We start from the raw sequence: 17,993 nt of genomic DNA, 5'->3' as shown, positions 1-17,993 counted from the left end.
CTTATGGACCAAAATTTGCAGGCCATATTCAACTCATAAACCTTCCATTTGCCAATCCCTAAATGATAACATCAATCATTATGTAACTAATGCATAACCAATCACTAGAGAATAAGTTCCACAAGAAAAATAAACTTATCTATTTGCTAGCACCAAGAATATTGTGTTCAAAATGTATTTACTAGCCGGGTGTAGTGGTGCACACTTGTAATCCCTGCACGCCTGAAATCCCAGCAGCTCGGGAGGCTCAGGCAGGAGGATCGTTGAGTTCAAAGCCAGCCTCAACAAAAGCGAAACCCTGTCTCTAAATAAAATATAAAATAGGGCTGGGGATATGGTTCAGTGGTCGAGTGCCCTGGAGTTAAATCCCTGGTATCAAAACAATAAAAAAAATAAAAAATAAATTTACTGTATGAATAAATATTTCATTGAAATTACTAAATGTGCAAAAATCATCACATAGTTAATTTTAGGAGAGAACAGATGCTCAGGAAATTTAACACATAATAATTTCAGATGAATAAGAGAGCCCTAAAAGATATTAAAAGATTACTGGCATTAAAAATGTTTAAAACAAGGACTGGGGATGTGGCTCAAGCGGTAGTGCACTCGCCTGGCATGCGTGCGGCCCGGGTTCGATCCTCAGCACCACATACAAAGATGTTGTGTCCGCCAAATACTAAAAAAATAAATATTAAAATTCTCTCTCTCTCACTCTTTCTCACTCTTTAAAAAAAAAAAAAAGTTTAAAAACATTTAAATCCCAAAATTGAAATAAAAACAGGGTGTGGCTCAGTTGTCACACTTGCTTGCATGTGTGAGGCACTGGATTCGATTCTTAGCACCACATATAAATATATAAAATAAAAGTCTATCAACAACTTAAAAAAAAAAAAAAACCAAACTTGGGCTGGGGCTGTAGCTCATTGGTAGAGCGCCCTCCTCACACGTGTGAGGCACTAGTTTTTTTTTTGTTTTTTTTTTTTTTTAAAGAGAGTGAGAGAGGAGAGAGAGTGAGAGAGAATTTTTAATATTTATTTTTTAGTTCTCGGGGGACACAACGTCTTTGTTGGTATGTGGTGCTGAGGATCGAACCCGGGCCGCACGCATGCCAGGCGAGCGCGCTACCGCTTGAGCCACATCCCCAGCCCGAGGCACTAGTTTTGATAATCAGCACCACATAAAAATAAAGATACTGTGTCCAACTACAACTAAAAAAAAAAAAAAGGTTTTAAAAAACAAAACAAACAAAAACTTAAAACAGTAAAGAAAGCACTAAATACCAAGAGAAAAAAAAATGTGATTTTGAAAAAGAACCAATAGAAGTTCTACAAATGATAAATGTCATTGAAATGTAAAAAAAGAAAGGCTGAGATAGGAAGATTGCAAAATCAAGGCCACCCTTGGCAACTTAGGGACCCCGTCTCAAAATTAAAAAAGAAAAAAGGTCTGGGGCTATAGCTCTAGATTCAGTCCTCAGTAGTTGGGGGTGGGAGGAATAAAGAAAATAAAAGAAATCAAAGGGCAGATTAAACAGCAGATTAGAGACAGCTGAAGATAAGAATGAGTGATTTGGAAAAAAGAACCAAGAATATTACCTAGAATATGAAAGTGATGTTTTTCTTGTTTATTATCTTTTTTTCTATTAAACTTAAAACACAGGATAAAGGATATGAAAAAAACAATAGTCTGCTGTCTACTAAGAATCCCCAAAAGAATAATGTAGAAAGGCAATATCCGTGGAGATAATAGCTCAACTTCAAGACACAAGTCTTTTTATAGAGGACCAGTGAAACTATTCAAGACCAAAGCCCAAAGGCAAAGAGATTATTCTGTTTAAAAAAAAAAAAAAAAAGCATATCAAGACACTATGAACAAAAATAAAAGGTCTTGGGGCTGGGGATGTGGCTCAAGCGGTAGCGTGCTCGCCTGGCATGCGTGCGGCCCGGGTTCGATCCTCAGCACCACATACCAACAAAGATGTTGTGTCCGCCGAGAACTAAAAAAAATAAATAAATATTAAAAATTTAAAAAAATATAAAAATAAAAAAAAATAAAAGGTCTTTCCTAATTCCATCAGAATTACAAACTTTTTCCAATAGAAATAGAAATTGGTTTCAAGTAAGGATCCATACAGACCTTCTTATTACCACAAGCCATTCAAAATCTTAGGATATGTAAACTCCTGGGATACACAACAACTTTTTAAACTTTATTTTATATATAATATATATATATATATATATATATGTGTGTGTGTGTGTGTGTGTGTGTGTGTATATATATATATATACACACACACACACATATTAGTTATTGATAAACCTTTATTTTTTATTTACATGTGGTACTGAGAATTGAACCCAGTGCCTCGCACATGCCAGCCAAGTGTGCTACTGCTGAGCCAAAGCCTCAGCCCCAATACACAACTTTCTAAAGGATAAACAGTTATGGACAGTTTTAAGGAAATCAATTTCTAAATCTCAATCTATAGTTTTACATTTCCTTAAAACTGAATTACTTTTAAAATCATCTTGAGAAAGGTACTAATATAATAGCTCTTTCCCATTTCCCAATAGTTCCTTTTTCTACTTTACAAAAGAAAGATATAATTCTCTACTGTATTAGGATCTAAAAAAAATTTCTGCAAGAAATAATTTGAAATACTAGAGTATGTGAACTCTCTTTTAGTAAGTAAAATAATGGCAGGATGTTGGTTCTTTCCTTGTTTTAAGAACACTTTTATCGGGCTGGGGATGTGGCTGAAGCGGTAGCGCGCTCGCCTGGCATGCGTGCGGCCCGGGTTCAATCCTCAGCACCACATACAAACAAAGATGTTGTGTCCGCAGAGAACTAAGAAAAAATAAATAAATATTAAAATTCTCTCTCTCTCTCTGTCCCCCTCTCTCTCACTCTCTCTTTAAAAAAAAAAAAAAAAAAAACACTTTTATCAAAGGTCTTCGAAGGATGAGTTAGAAACTGGATATATTAGGCCAAAGTAGGATTTTTATTGGGTTATTGCAAAATGGAAAAGCAAAAGTTATGAAAATTTGCATTTACTGACTATATTCAGAAAAATATTGCTCAAGGGGAAAATCAAAGGAAAAGGATTCAAAGACAACATGGTATAAAAAGCGTTTTTAAAAAAGACTGAAATCTGTGTCTTATCACAACCAGGTAACAAATTCAACTCAAAACCAACACTGTATTTATCTTAGAATTCTGAAGTGAAACAATTATTGTGAAAAAATGACAATAGACCTTTACAGATATAAGAATGGTAGGACAATGTAACTGACCTCGTTAAATAATTTTATGTAGACATTCTGCATAAGCTAAATGAACTAAACATGCAATATCAATATTTTAAATAAAATACAAAACCCACAAAATATAAATTATCTTACAGGAAGTATTGACCAAACCATAGTAAGGACTGTATCCTCAAACTGGCGATGTAGCTCAGTGGTAGAGCACTTCCTAATATGCATGTGGTTCCTGGGTTCACTCCCCAGATTACCCCCCCCAAAAAAAGGTGAAATTAATAAGTATTAATAAGAATTAATAATTCCTTAGAGTATTGGGTTTTCCTAAAAAAGGGGGGGGGGGTGGCGACTAGAAGTAACAAATATAATTATTGGCCACTCAAATCCTAATGAAATCATTCCCTAAAATTAAGAAAGCCTATTATTTCAATAACTAGATGACAAATTATTTTTGTTTTAGAAAAACAAAATTATTTATATATAGTAAGAATTTGTAATACATTCTCTGCTGTCATATATAAATTTTTTTAAAAGGCTGATATTTCACACTTCTCTTTTGTTCAAAAATCTACCACAGGGAGACTCAAGAGCACAGTGAGAAAAGCCTGTGCACTGGAAACCACTGTAAAATGCACCATTATTGTATGTAGTATTCTGAAAAAAAAAACATTATTAAACTAGCCCATGCTGCTAAAGATGCGTTTAAATTTGAGAGAAGCTGAAATATGGAAATAATATCTTAGTCTCTATAAACAAAATTCCTTTTTTAATTTTTAGTTGTAGATGAACACAATGCCTTTATTTTGTTTATTAATTTTTATGTGGTGCTAAGGATTGAACCCAGTGCCTCACTCATGCTAGGCAAGTGCTCTACCACTGAGCCCCAGCCCTAGCCCCCAAAATTCTCCATAATATTCTAAAGACCAAATAAAAAAAAAAAACAGGCAAAGGATATTAACTGATAATTACCTAATAAATAAAAATGGATTACTTAAATGAAAAAGTGTTCAACTTCTTTCACAATAAAAGAAATGCAAATTAAGATGCTATTTTCTACTGGCAAAGATTAAAAGGTTGATAACATTGTGAGAGAAGTATGGGGAAACAGATGCTTTTAGACACTGCCACCTAAGTGTAATGAGGTATGTCAAAATTAGGAATAAACCTGTCCTGAGCTGGGATGTAGCTCAATGGCAGAGCACTTACTAAAAGCAAATCCTTGGATCAATCCCCAGCAGCATATAACAAAATGAAACAAAAGAAGAAAGAAAGAAAAAAAGCCGGGTGGGGGAAGAACACCACACCCACACACATTACACACCTACTCTGATAACAACAGCTCTACTTACAAGAGCGTAAGAGCGCATCCTACAGATGTGCTTGCATGTATGAAAAATAACCCATATAGAAGGCTAATTTACTCAACATTATCTTAAGAAATAAAAAATGTAAGCTTGTAATAAGTGTGATGATATCTGTGATGATGTGTGTTAATAAGGTACCCCATACAATTGAATACTATGTACCCATGGAAGAGAATGAGGGTGCTTTTTATGAATTCTCATGGATAGTCTCCAGATTAAATTAAAGCAAGATCAGAAAAACTACGTATAATATTTCCTCAACTGTATATAATATACAACCGTATAGAATAGAGTAGGAATATACATCTTTATAATGAGTAACATATTTTGCTATTGCTTGGATAAGTGTTCCCCAAAGGCCCATGTGTTATAGGCTTAGACACAGCCTGTGGTAGTATTGGAAGATGGTGAACTATTTTAGAGATGGGGCCTAATGGAAGGAAGTTAGGTCATGGGGGTAAGCCCTTGAAAGGTACATGGAATCCTGGCTCCCCTCTTTCTCTCTTACTGTTTTCCAGCTGTCATGAGGAAAACCGTTTCCATTACTATCCATTCCTGCTACAATATACTATGCAGTCACAGGCCCAAAGCAACAAGGCCAAGCAATCATGGTATAAAACCTCCAAAATCATGAACCAAATAACCCTTTTTGCTTATTAACTTGATTATCTCAGATATTTTGTTATTTTAATAAAAAGCCGACTAATGCACATTTCCATAGGGATAAACAAGAAACTAAGAATACCTATTTGCCTCTGGGGTGGGAAGTGGGGATTTTGAAGTTCACCAAACAAATAAGTCTTTTAATTAAAGTAACAGCTTTTAGTATATAACCTAAAAGAAAAGAAATTTAAAAGCAACACTTGCCTTTTTTCCTTTTGAGGTTTCAGAATCCTCATCTTCTTCTACACTGAGTAGATTTGCCCAACTACACAGAAAAGAAGGGGGAAAAACTTTAAGTAACAATTATAATCCAAACATTAAATTAAAAGGTTTATTCTTTATGTTCTCCTAATCATAAAACTTTTTTCGTAAATAGTAAAATATTTTAGGCTCTGCAGGCTATATAGTCTCTGTAGCAACTACTCATCTTTGCCACTGTAGTATGAAAATAGGTCATAAATTACATATGTAGCTGTGTACCAATAAAATTATTAACAAAATCAGGTAGCGGGCAAGATTGAAACTATAGGTCATGAATTATTGATTCCTACTATAAATGAACAGAAAATCTTGTGTTTTTTTTTTTAACAATGAATTTTATATATTCTCATTCATTTTTCCTTTCTCTCTTGGATTGACATTTAGGGAATAAGAACAGAGAAACAAAATGCAGAGGAAGAAACACTGTCAAAGGAAAAAAAAATCAGCTAATGAAAAAAATTTAATTTCAATGCTTCTGCCACAGTGAAATATTTATGATTTCACCACTCCTGAAAATATCAACCCTCCACTGAGAATTACTGGCCTGAGATTTTTAAAAGATCAGACCAATATGTAACATGATCAAAAAGCTGAAGCTCAAGGATCATGATGAACCAGAGTACAATTCATAAATTAATTGCACAGTATAGCACTTTAAAATATTTTTTTAAATCACATAACCATGGCAAATCTTCCAACAAAGAAAATCTAACATACATTTTTAAAGACAATTCTTCTGCTAAACTGTTTATAATTTTAAAAAAAAATCCTTGTTACTTATAACTAAGAGTGAAAAATATTTTGCTTCATTACTTTTATATATATCCTAACTTTGGGGGAAAGGTTAATCAGGGATTGAACCCAGTGGCGCTTAACCACTGAGCCACATTCCCAGCCCTTTTTTTTTTTTATTTTATTTTTTTTATTTTGAGACAGTGTGTCACCAAGTTGCTAAGGCTGATTTCAAACTTAAGATCCTCCTGCCTCAGCCTCCCCAGTCACTGGGATTACAGGTATGCACCACCATGCCCAGCTATGTTTTATTTAACTTTTTAAATTCTAAAAACCAAAATGTTTGAAAGGCAGTATACTTTCTCTTTAGTTTAATTTCATAATTTAGTTATATTTTCTCAAAACTATGTAAATACTAAATGTCTATAAGAAGAAAATTTAAACTGAAAATTAATCAGAAGACAAAAAAAAAAAAGACCATAAAAAACTGACTTTAAGAAACTTACCAGTTCAAAGCTCTTCTTCAAATATAACTTGAAGGCACATAAAGTGGTAATAATGAACAGAGCTATTTCCCAGATAGAAATAAAGCACCTACAATATTTAGCCAACATAAATTTTGCATCAAGATTTCCAAAAAATATTTATAGTTTTGGTAGAACTTTGTGTGTATACTCATGTATACCAGAATTTCTTTCTTTTAACCAGTGGGACACAAGGGCAATAAAATCAAGAAATAAAAACAGCATCAAATGTGCAATACAAATCTCATGATGTGCTAAAAGTACTAATAAAACTAAAATTTAAAACAAGTATTTATTTTGGTACTGGGGATCTAATCCAGGGTTGCTTAACCATTGAGCAACACCACCAGCCAGCCCCTTTTAAAATATTTTATTTAGAAACAGGGTCTCCCTAAATTGCTTAGGGCCTCACTAAATTGCTGAGGATGGCTTTGAACTCATGATCATCTTACCTCAGCCTCCCAAGCTGCTGGGATTACAGGCATGCGCCACCACACCTGGCTTAATTTAAAATCTTTACACAGCATTCATTCCAAGTACACTAATAAAGTCTAATGGACACTCTGCTTAAACTTCTGCCTGGGTAAATATCTGTGCTTATCATTTACAATGGCACTACTTTCTCAAGTGAAATATGATCTACAATGAATGTGGTAGTGGTAGGGTCACAAAGGGAAAAGAAAGAAACTTTAGGACTTAAAGCTTTCATACAAAATTCAAGGTTCTTAATCTGGGCTCAGTCATGACAAATGGTGGCTCTTCAAATTGCTGCCCAGCGTACCTATTCTTTAAGAATAATTTTCTTAATCTGAAAACTTCTATTGCATGATCAGTTTTTAATCATGAGGTTACATATATTATATTCACATATTTCTATATTTCAAAGGAATTTCAAAAGACTGACAAATGTAACAGTAAAATTATTTACCAATAAAGAATTGCTTTGTCTTTCCTTAATGTTACTGAGTTAAATGTTTCAAGTAAACACCATACTCTTAAAAATCTTTCCATTGAAGGTTAATTTTCTAATGAGAAATTTCATTCTTATAAGATATCTGAGGGAAAAAAGTCCTTACTCTTTATCTGTATCTCCTTCACTTTCTTCTTCATGATCAAAGCTCCAATTATTTTTAAAACCTCCATCTCTCTTAGACTCTGATCTAGCCAAAGCTGAAATAAAAACAAACTGAAATAAGTATTTATTAATAGAGCTATTCAATACAAAACAAATCTGAACATTTCCCAAGCTCTTTGATTATTCTAAAATTTCTTGTGGGTTTTTTTTTGTTGTTGGTGGTGTTTTTTTTGTTTCTTTATTTGTTTGTTTTTTGGTGGTGCTGGGATTGATCCAAGGGCCTTGTGCATGCAAGGCAAGCTCTCTACCAACTGAGCTATATCCTGAGCCCTTCTTCTTCTTCTTCTTTTTTTTTAACTATTTTTTGTAAACATCTTATTTTCTCCAAATAGAAAACACATTAAAATGTTCTTTTTTTTCTAATTATTATATGTATCTGCTACACAAAGAAGCTCAAATCAGTAAGATATAATAAAAATGGGGAGAATCACATGAATATGTACAAATGTATAAAATCACCCCTAAGTTTCCTTTGATCACCAATTCTAGAAATTAATGACTAATTTAAAAATAGTTTGCTTGCTTTACTCATGAGAACTATATCCAAACCTCTAGCCTTTTCCTTAAATTCCATCATCTCTGCTTTTAACAGAAGAAAAATAAAACAAGGTTTCCTGTGTTGGCAAGATGGTTAATTCGATGTCCAGAAAAACTTCAAATCAAAATACCAAAAATGCTCGGTATGTTAAAAAAAAAAAAAAAAGTAAGCATATAGCTGAACCCCCCTGAAGTCATAAATAACTAGAAAGTAGGAATCCAGAAAGATAAATAAAGTTCCAAAGCTGGCATATGTCTTGGAGCCATATGACAAAAAAGAGCCTGATGTCCTAGAGCCTATGCTTTAAGGAGATTAATTTCAGAATGTTTGCACAATGACACATAAGGTTAAAAAACAGAAAACCAGGAGGATAACACTCCAACGAGGTGAGCCGGGGGAAAAAAAGAGAAAAAAGGGATTCACTAAAGAATAATTGTAATGTTTGATCCTTGACTCTAGGATTCTGAGTTGAACTAAAGACAAATAAATTATCTGTGTGTCTACCTCACAGTCAGTGTTATAGCATAAATGTTCAGATGTTGAAATCCCAACCCCAAGGTGATGGTATTAAAAGGAAGGCCTGGGCTGGAGGTAAAGCACATGTGAGGCACTGGGTTCATCCTCAGCACCACATAAAAATAAATTAATAAAAGTATTGTGTTCATTTAAAACTAAAAATTAAAAAAAGAAAAAGAGGGAGGGCCTTTAGAAGGCATAGGGTAGAGCCATCATAAATGCGATTAATGTCCTTATTTTAAAAAAAGAGAGAGACATAAGGGAGTTTGTTTGCCCTTCAACCACAGAACAGTCAGAACACATCTATAAAAGAAAGCAAGCCCTTATCAAATACTGCATCTGGATACCTTAATCTGACTTTCCAACCTTCAGAACTTTATATATATAGTTTAAGTCTATAGTACTTTGTTAATAGCAGCCCAAATGAACTAAAACCGTTAGGGAATTCCTAATCATAAGCACATAATTATTAATGTTTGAGGCCAGAATTTCACAACCTACATGGCCCAGCAAAGTACATAATTAAAACAGCCTCTCTTTTGTTTCAAAAAGCAAAGGATGATAATGAAGGGAATGTCATCACCTGGAAAGCAATTAAGATACCCACACTGCCACTGCAGTTGCTCTAAGGCCTACCACCTTCAGAAATTGACCTGTGGTAAATATGGCTACTAGGCACAAGAGAAAATATAACTGTATGTCAAGGCTAAAAGAACAAAATACTACTATTCAAATGAGGCACCTAAAAATCATATGCCACAGATTAAGGCAGAGACTCCATTAAAGAACACCTAAATCTGTGAGGGCAGCTACTGAAATATCCAGTTCATGTTGAGAATCTCAACAACTAGTCAAGCAATAAAATGTTCTGGTTAAAAAAATAATTCCAAAAATAAGTAAAACCTCACATGAAAACATCATTAGCCATCACTGAAATGCAGATTAAAACCATAATGGGAAACTACTTCTCACCCATTAGGATGGCTGCTATTATTATTATTATTATTATTATTATTTTAATGTAAAGTAGTGAGCTGGAACTCCAGTGCACTGCTGGTGGAAATGTAAAATAGTACAGTCACTGTGGAAAAAGTCTGGCTGTTTCTCAAAGAGTTAAACACCCATGCAAGATGGAGTGATGCCACTTATAATCCCAGTAAGTCTGGAAGTTGAGGCAGGACTCAGCAACTTGGTGAGACTCTGTCTCAAAAAAAAAAAAAAAAAAAAAAAAAAAAGTGCTGGGGTAAAGCTCAGTGGCAAGGTGCCCTGAATTCAATATCCAGTACCACCAGGGAAAAAATAAGTAAATCAGCTACATAATCCAGCAATTCAACTTCTGGGCATATACTCAAAAATAACTGAAAATATGGATTCACTTGTGCACCAACCTTCACAGAAGCATTTATAATAAGTGAAAAGGTGCAAACAATCTAAATGTCTATTCCTAAGAGAACAGATAAACAAAATATGGTGTATGTATACACACATACACACTCTGTAGTATTATTCAGCTCCTGAAAGAATGAAATTTGGATATATGCTACGACTTAGATGAAACTTGAAAACACTACTCAAACAGGCAAGAAACAAAAGACAAATACTATATTATTCCACTTATCTAAGATAGCTGGAATAAGCAAACTTATGAGACAGAAAATAGAACAGAAATAAAAGTAGGCATAATTGTAATTTTATTACCAAAAAACCTCTTCTTAAAGGAGTGGGAAGACTCAATGTGACTTACATAAACAAATTTTCTCTTAAAATACATAAAACATAAATGCAAGTCTCAAAAATTAATTTCAAATATGAATTCACAACCAAAAATACCATGAAATAGGAGGAAACAACTTATCATGACCTAATATGAAACTTCTTTACGTATATACTGTGTTAAAAATATAAATAAATAATAGTAGATAATGAGAACAAGATTTCTTGTTGGAGAAAGAAGTCACAAATAAGCAAGAATGGAAAGCTAAACTATTCTCTGTAGTGCTGAATTAGAGTCAGAGATATCAATATGAACTCATGTTTATTTAGTATATACATACATATAGTCAGATGTAAATATAGATGTGTTATAACATTAGTATAAATGGCTAGGACTTTGTCCTATAAGAGGATCCAGAAGCAGCAATACCCCAGTAGCAACAAGCATGCCCACAATTCAATCTTGGATTTTATATACCATTTTCTCCAATAAAGGAATCAGAGATCTTAATGGGGAAAATGCCTAATTTTAAGGGAGAGGCAGGAAAAATACAAGTTGAAACTGGTATATCTTATAGTGCCAGCATATAAGAAAGTGCTTTAAAAAGAAAAAAAAAAAAAAAGGAAGGGGTGGGGGGGCTGCAACGCAACATCAGATGAGTTGAGGAACCAACCTGAAAGAACCCCCCAAAAGTCTAGCAAAATTGGCACAATTTTAGTAAAAAATGAGAATAGCATTGGATTATAATCCCACAACTAAAACAGAGAAATTTTCATAGGAAAATTTCAAATAGCAGTCACACATTCCTTCCTATAAGAGAGAACTTAATTCTCCTTCCCATGAATATGGACTGGACTTGGTAACTTGTTTAAAAAAAAAAAAAAAAAAAAAAAAAGACAACCAAAAGGGGAAAAAAACTGAAAGTGGAGAAACCTGATAAATAGTACATTAGCCAAAATAAATGATCAATGTCAACATCAACACTGATATGTCTTATTCCTAACTTATATCCTTTAATACAATATGATGAAGATGATACTTCAGCTCTCTTGGTTTTCATCTCCAAAATTCATAATGCCAGGTTAATCACCAAAGAAATCAGACAAATCAAACTGAAGTACCTTCTATACAGTAGCAGCTGCCTGTAATCCCAGCAATTTGGGGGGCTGAGACAGGAGGACTTACTGCAAGTTCAAGGCCAGCCTCTACACCTTCAAGAGGCCCTAAGCAACTTAGCAAGACTATCTCAATTTTTTAAAAATTTTTTTTAGTCATACATGACAGAATGTATTTTGACATATAATACATACATGGAATGTACATACATCAATCATATTGTCTATTCTATTCTGCTGCCCTTCCTATCCTCCCTACTCCTCCCCTCCTCTCCCATCTTTTCTCTCTATCCAATCTAATGTGACACACTTTTTTTTTCTTTTTATCATTACAACATCATATACATATTCTGTATAACAATGAGGTTCTCCTTCCATCTTCCATGCAACTCCCCTTCTCCCTCTTTTTCCCTCCCACCTCTCTTCCCTATTTAGTGGTAGTCTTCTTCTCATGCTCTTCCTCCCTATCCCATTTTGAGTCACCCCCCTTATATCAGAGAAGACATTCGGTATTTGTTTTTTAGGGATTGGCTAATTTCACTTAGCATAATCTGTTCTAATGCCATCCATTTGCCTGTAAATGCCATGATCTTGTTATTTTTTAGTGCTGAGTAATATTCCATTGTATATAAATGCCACATTTTTTAATCCATTCATCTATTGAAGGGCATCTAGGTTGGTTCCACATTCTAGCTATTGTGAATTGTGCTGCTATAAACATTGATGTGGCTGTGTCCCTGTAGTATGCACTTTTTAGGTCTTTTGGGTATAGTCCGAGAAGGGGAATAGCTGGGTCAAATGGTGGTTCCCATTCCCAGCTTTCCAAATTGGCTGCACCAATTTGCAGTCCCACCAGCAATGTATGAGTGTACCTTTCCCCCCACCCAATCCTCGCCAGCACTTGTTGTTTTGACTTCATAATGGCTGCCATTCTTATTGGAGTGAGATGGTATCTTAGAGTAGTTTTAATTTTCATTTCTCTGATTGCTAGAGATGGTGAGCATTTTTTCATGTATTTGTTGATTGATTGTATATCCTCTTCTGAGAAGTTTCTGTTCAAGTCCTTGGCCCATTTGTTGATTGGGTTATTTGCTTTTTTGCTGTTTAACTTTTTGAGTTCTTTTTATACTCTAGAGATTAGAGTTTGAGGGGTAAAAATTTGTTCTGAGGATGTAGGCTCCCTATTCACTTCACATATTATTTCTCTTGCTGAGAAAAAACTTTTCAGTTTGAATTCGTCCCATTTGTTGATTCTTGGTTTTAACTCTTGTGCTATAGGTGTCTTATTAAGAAATTTGGGGCCTGCCCCCACGTGATGAAGATTAGGGCCCACTTTATCTTCTGCCCAAACCAGAGGAGGAGTAAGCCCGGCACCAGCCCAGTCAATTTTTTTTTAAAACAGGGGGTGGGGGGCACTGGAGATGTAGCTCAGTGGTAGAGCATTCCTGGGTTCAATCCCCAATAACAAACATACAAGAATAAAACTGTCAGTGGTAAGAAAAATAAGGAAAGACTGGGAACCTGTCAAAAATCTGAGTAGATAAAGGAGACATGACAAACATTCCAAGCCAAATTGGACTCAAGAACATTTAGTAAACATTAGTGGAATAACTAGTGAAATTCAAATTAAATCAGTAATAAAGTATTAGTATTGTAATGTTAAATTTCCAAGTCTTCACAAATATACAAAGGCTATGTTAGGTGGCAATATTAGTGAATGCTGGGTAAAAGATATATAGAAACTATATCATCTTCAAAAGTTCTCTATAAATTTAAAAGTATTCCTAAATAAATGTTAAAACACTGAATGTAAAATGAACCTGTTTCAAAAGTTAAAACCCACTAAAGGAATTAGGGATTTATACACAGAACTCTTACAAACCTAATCATACAATATCCCAGTAGATGATAGAATAAAGGCTACAGATAAGTGCAAAACAACAACTTCATAAAGTAATAAATGCCAATGAGGTAAAAAATTAATTCTAAAAAGTAAATAAATTAAAAAAAAAGTTTGATTCCTAGCATAGTAAGTAGGGATAAAAACTTAAAACTCTGGGGCCAGGGCTGTGGCTCAGCAGTAGAGAACTCAACTAGCACATGCAAGGCCCTGAGTTCCATCCCTGGCACCACATAAAAATAAATAAAACAAAGTTATTGTGTCCGAACTACAACTAAAAAATAAATATAAAAAAAAAACACTTAAAACCCCCAGAAGTCCCTGAGCGTATTTACAAACTATTTTGGTTGACATTTGTGATTATGAGTGGAAAATTATACACTATATTCTGCTTACAAAATTAAGGAGAGAAAGAAAATAAAAAGGTTAAGGAAAGACCCCAGTTAATAACAAATTAAACACATACTTTTTTATTCTTTCATTTACTAACTCATCAACTGCAGTGATAGGGATCAAACTTAGGGTCTGGTGCATGCCAGGCAAATGTTCTACCCCTAAACCTTCAGCTAACACATATATTTTTTCTACATACTTTTCACTAAAATGACAATAATGTAAAGAGGGGAAAAGCAGAAACCCATCAGAATTAAAAAATAAAAACAAAAAACAACAACAGAGAGGAGATAACAGTAGATTAGAGATGTAACAAAAGTGATGAATGGTGAAATTTTGATAAATGAGTAGGAACTTACTTGACAAAAGAAGGCAAAGACCTAAGCAACTATGAGGACACAAATTACCAAACTAACAAGAAGCAAAAATTGATATTTTGTTTTGTTTGTGTGGAGCTAGGGACTGAACCCAGGGGTGCTCTACCACTGAGCTACATTCCCACCTCTTTTATTTTTTATTTTGAATAGGGTCTAGCTACATTGGCAAGGCTGATCTGGAACTTGCCATTCTCTTGCCTCAACCTCCGAAGTCACTGGGATTTCCAGGCACGCATTATCAAGCCCAGACAAAAGAAAATTTTAACATTATATCAATAAAACAAATAAGTATTACAAATTTTCCCACAAAGAAAAACTTAAGACTTAGAAAGTTTTGCCAGTATTTTTTTCCAACTTTTTAAGAAAACAGCACCAATCTTAACCTAAACTTTTCCAGAAAATAAAAAAGTAGGAATACTTTGCAGTTCATTTTGTGAAACCAGAATACTTGATACTAAAGGCATGAAAAAAAGAAAAATTACTGAGCAATCTCATATGAAGACAGATATAAAACCTTAAGGAAAAATTAGCAATCAAGTCCTATGATTTATAAGGAGCAATTCATTACAATTACAGAGTTGACTCCAAAAAGCAAGCTAACATTTGAAAATTATGACTGTAATTCATGATACCCATTTACCATAAACAACAAATACTTTTATTAGGAAAAGAAGAAAATTTCCTTGAATTGGGCACCATGGTGCATGCCCCAGCAACTCAGGAGGCTGAAGCCCTAAGCAACTTAATGAGACCATCTCAACTTTAAAAAAAAAAAAAAAAAAAAAAAAAAAAAAAAAAAGGCCTGGCAATGCAGCTCAGTGGTAAAGCACTTGCCTAGCAGGCATAAAGCCCAGTGTTCAATTCCCAGCACTCTCCCAGCCCCCGCCAAAAAAGAAAACTATATTAATCTACAAAATAATTATAAAACCCTTCATCAACTTTCCCCCTTGCAAAAAGCTATCAACAAGTCTATTCAATCATGTAGTGAAGGTCCCATTTGGGGGTGGAGGTGGGGCACTTTGCAAGGTGAAGAAAACCAGTAAGAACAAAACATTCATGTATAAAAACCCCAGAAAGGCTCAAAAATTGAAGACAGTAGACAGTAGGTGTATCTGATAGAAAAAAGATTGGTTGTTTTAAATATTTTTAGTAGAATGAAATAAATGTATAAGAAATTAGAATAAACGTATAGGAAAATCAGAATTTGAGAACCATTATAGTAATATTGAATTCAGTCATGAATTGTTAATGGATATTAAAACTAGTGGGTGAACTCTTATGAAAAATAGGATTTGTCTCAAATGTGTCTCAAACTATCTCTCCACACAATACTTACTAATTAAAAAGGGAAAAAGAGAACTTTAGGTCAAGAAATCTGTTAAACAACACCCTACGTGATAAGGTAATTTCACTAGTAAAAGGACAAATTGGCATCCTGGGTCATAGATATGACAAACTGAGAGGGGCAAAGGGCATTTCTTACTTAAAAATGCATAAACTGAATCTAATCATGAGATAAAATCAGATAAACTCAAATTGAGATAAACCCAAACTATAAAATAACTATCTGATTTTCTTCAAAAACAGAAAGGTCAGGAAAGACAAAGGAAGACTGAAAAGCTATTTCTAGATTAAGAGAGATAAAAGACATGACAAATAAATGTAATACAGATTCTGTATGAGATCATGAGTAAGAAAATTTTCTTTTCCTATTAAGGAATATTTTTAGGTCAAAATCCTGTCTCAAAAACTAGAAAGGGGGCTGGGGATGTGGCTCAAGCGGTAGCGCGCTCGCCTGGCATGCGTGTGGCCCGGGTTCCATCCTCTGCACCACATACAAACAAAGATGTTGTGTCCACCGAAAACTAGAAAATAAATATTGAAAAATTCTCTCTCTCTCTCTCTCTCTCTCAAAAAAAAAAAAAAAAAAAAAAAAACTAGAAAGGGCTGGAGATGTAGCTCAGTAGTAGAACACCCTTGGATTCAGTCCCCAGTATCAGAGTAGAGGAGGGTAGAATGCCACTGAAACCACTTTGAAGGTCAATTTGGCAGTACCTAGAGCAAAGCTGTAACTGCACATGCTCTAGGTTCCAATAATTCCATTGCTTAAAGTATATTTTTGGCAAGGTGTCAGCAAACTATGGCCCAGCCAAATCTGGCCTGCTCTGTTTCTAATAAGGTTCATGAAGTAGGAAGGATTTTTACATTTTTAATGGTGGGGGAAAGGGGGATCAAAAGAAGAATGTTTCATAACAAATGAAAATCTCAAAATGTCAATGCCCATAAATAAAATTTTACTGGAACACAGTCATACTCTTTTGTATTATCTATGAATGCTCACAAGTGTTAACTGTGACAGAGATTGTGTGAACTACAAAATGTACGATACTTTCTGGTCCTTTACAGAAAAAGGTTTCTGACCTCTGTCCTAGAAAGAAAATCGTATATGCACAAGAAAATGGGCAAAGGGGAGGGAGGGGAAGGGAGGGGACGTGGGGGTAAAAAAGATGATGGAATAAGACAGACAGCATTACTCTAAGTACATGTATGACTGCACATATGGTGCAACTCTACATTGTATACTACCACAGAAATGAAAAGCTGTGCTCCATTTGTGTACAATGAACTGAAATGCATTCTGCTGTCATGTATAACTAATTAGAATTAAAAAAAAAAAAGAACTATCATAATCAACCCTCTAAATCCTCATGGTCCATATTCACAAATTCAGCCACACATGGATTGAAAATCTTTGGGGGGAAAAGTTGCACCTGTACTCAACAACTACAGACTTTTTTTTAACATTATTCTCTAAATGATACTATGTAACCACTTACATTGTATTAGGTATTACAACCTAGAAAGTATAACACAGAATGGGCAATGTACCCAAATGCCATATCATTTTATATAAGGAAGTGAGTATCAAAAGATTTTGGTATTGGGAGGTGAGGTCCTGAAACCCACATGTTGAGAATACAGAGGGATAACTATATTCATAACATGGAATAATAAATGACAATGAAAATGAAAGCACTGGTTTATTAATATTAATATGAAGAACAAATACAGAATGACATGATTAAAAATTTGAAAACATGCAGAATTATATATAATTGTACATATTGTACATGTAAGTATATATAGTGAGTGTATGTGTGCATACGTATTTTTTTACTGTACTTACAATTAATGTATTTTAGGAACTTTTAAATTTACTGTTTTCCAAAGCTATTAAACTTCTCTCCAAAGTATACAAAAAGCAAAGAGTTCACCTCAGCATCAACTGTAGTGGTAATGTTTTCTTCTTAAGTCAGGATGTAGAACATGAGTGTATGCCATATAATCCTTTTCATTTCACACGAGTAAAATATTTTCTAATAATTTTTAAAACTATCACTGGTAAGTGTTTATAGCAATGAAAAATGACTAACATTTTAAAGAACAACTAAGAGAAAAGTTAACTTCTGCAACTTAGAAATATAAAAAAAGCAG

General features: G+C 34.1%; 1 protein-coding gene across 4 annotated transcripts in view; it reads right to left on the bottom strand.

The window, feature by feature from the left end:
• Positions 1-17,993, bottom strand: part of SENP6 (SUMO specific peptidase 6) — a 111,865-nt gene that overhangs the window by 84,066 nt on the left and 9,806 nt on the right. For 3 of the 4 annotated variants that reach the window (XM_081295346.1, XM_081295343.1, XM_081295344.1), the window contains exons 2-3: positions 7,887-7,980; positions 5,498-5,558 (exon numbers count right to left, since the gene is read on the bottom strand). In XM_081295346.1, the coding sequence (XP_081151472.1) occupies positions 5,498-5,558; positions 7,887-7,980 (155 nt within the window). Of the gene's footprint in view, positions 1-5,497; positions 5,559-7,886; positions 7,983-17,993 lie in introns of those variants that run through there. The other variant, XM_081295345.1, reaches the window with a different exon arrangement.

The sequence above is a fragment of the Spermophilus citellus genome (assembly GCF_964194105.1).
Source record: "Spermophilus citellus genome assembly, chromosome: 5".
In the NCBI taxonomy this organism is placed as follows: domain Eukaryota; kingdom Metazoa; phylum Chordata; class Mammalia; order Rodentia; family Sciuridae; genus Spermophilus; species Spermophilus citellus.
The sequence above is the reverse complement of the archived record's forward strand: the minus strand, read 5'-3'. Positions and strand labels throughout refer to the sequence as shown.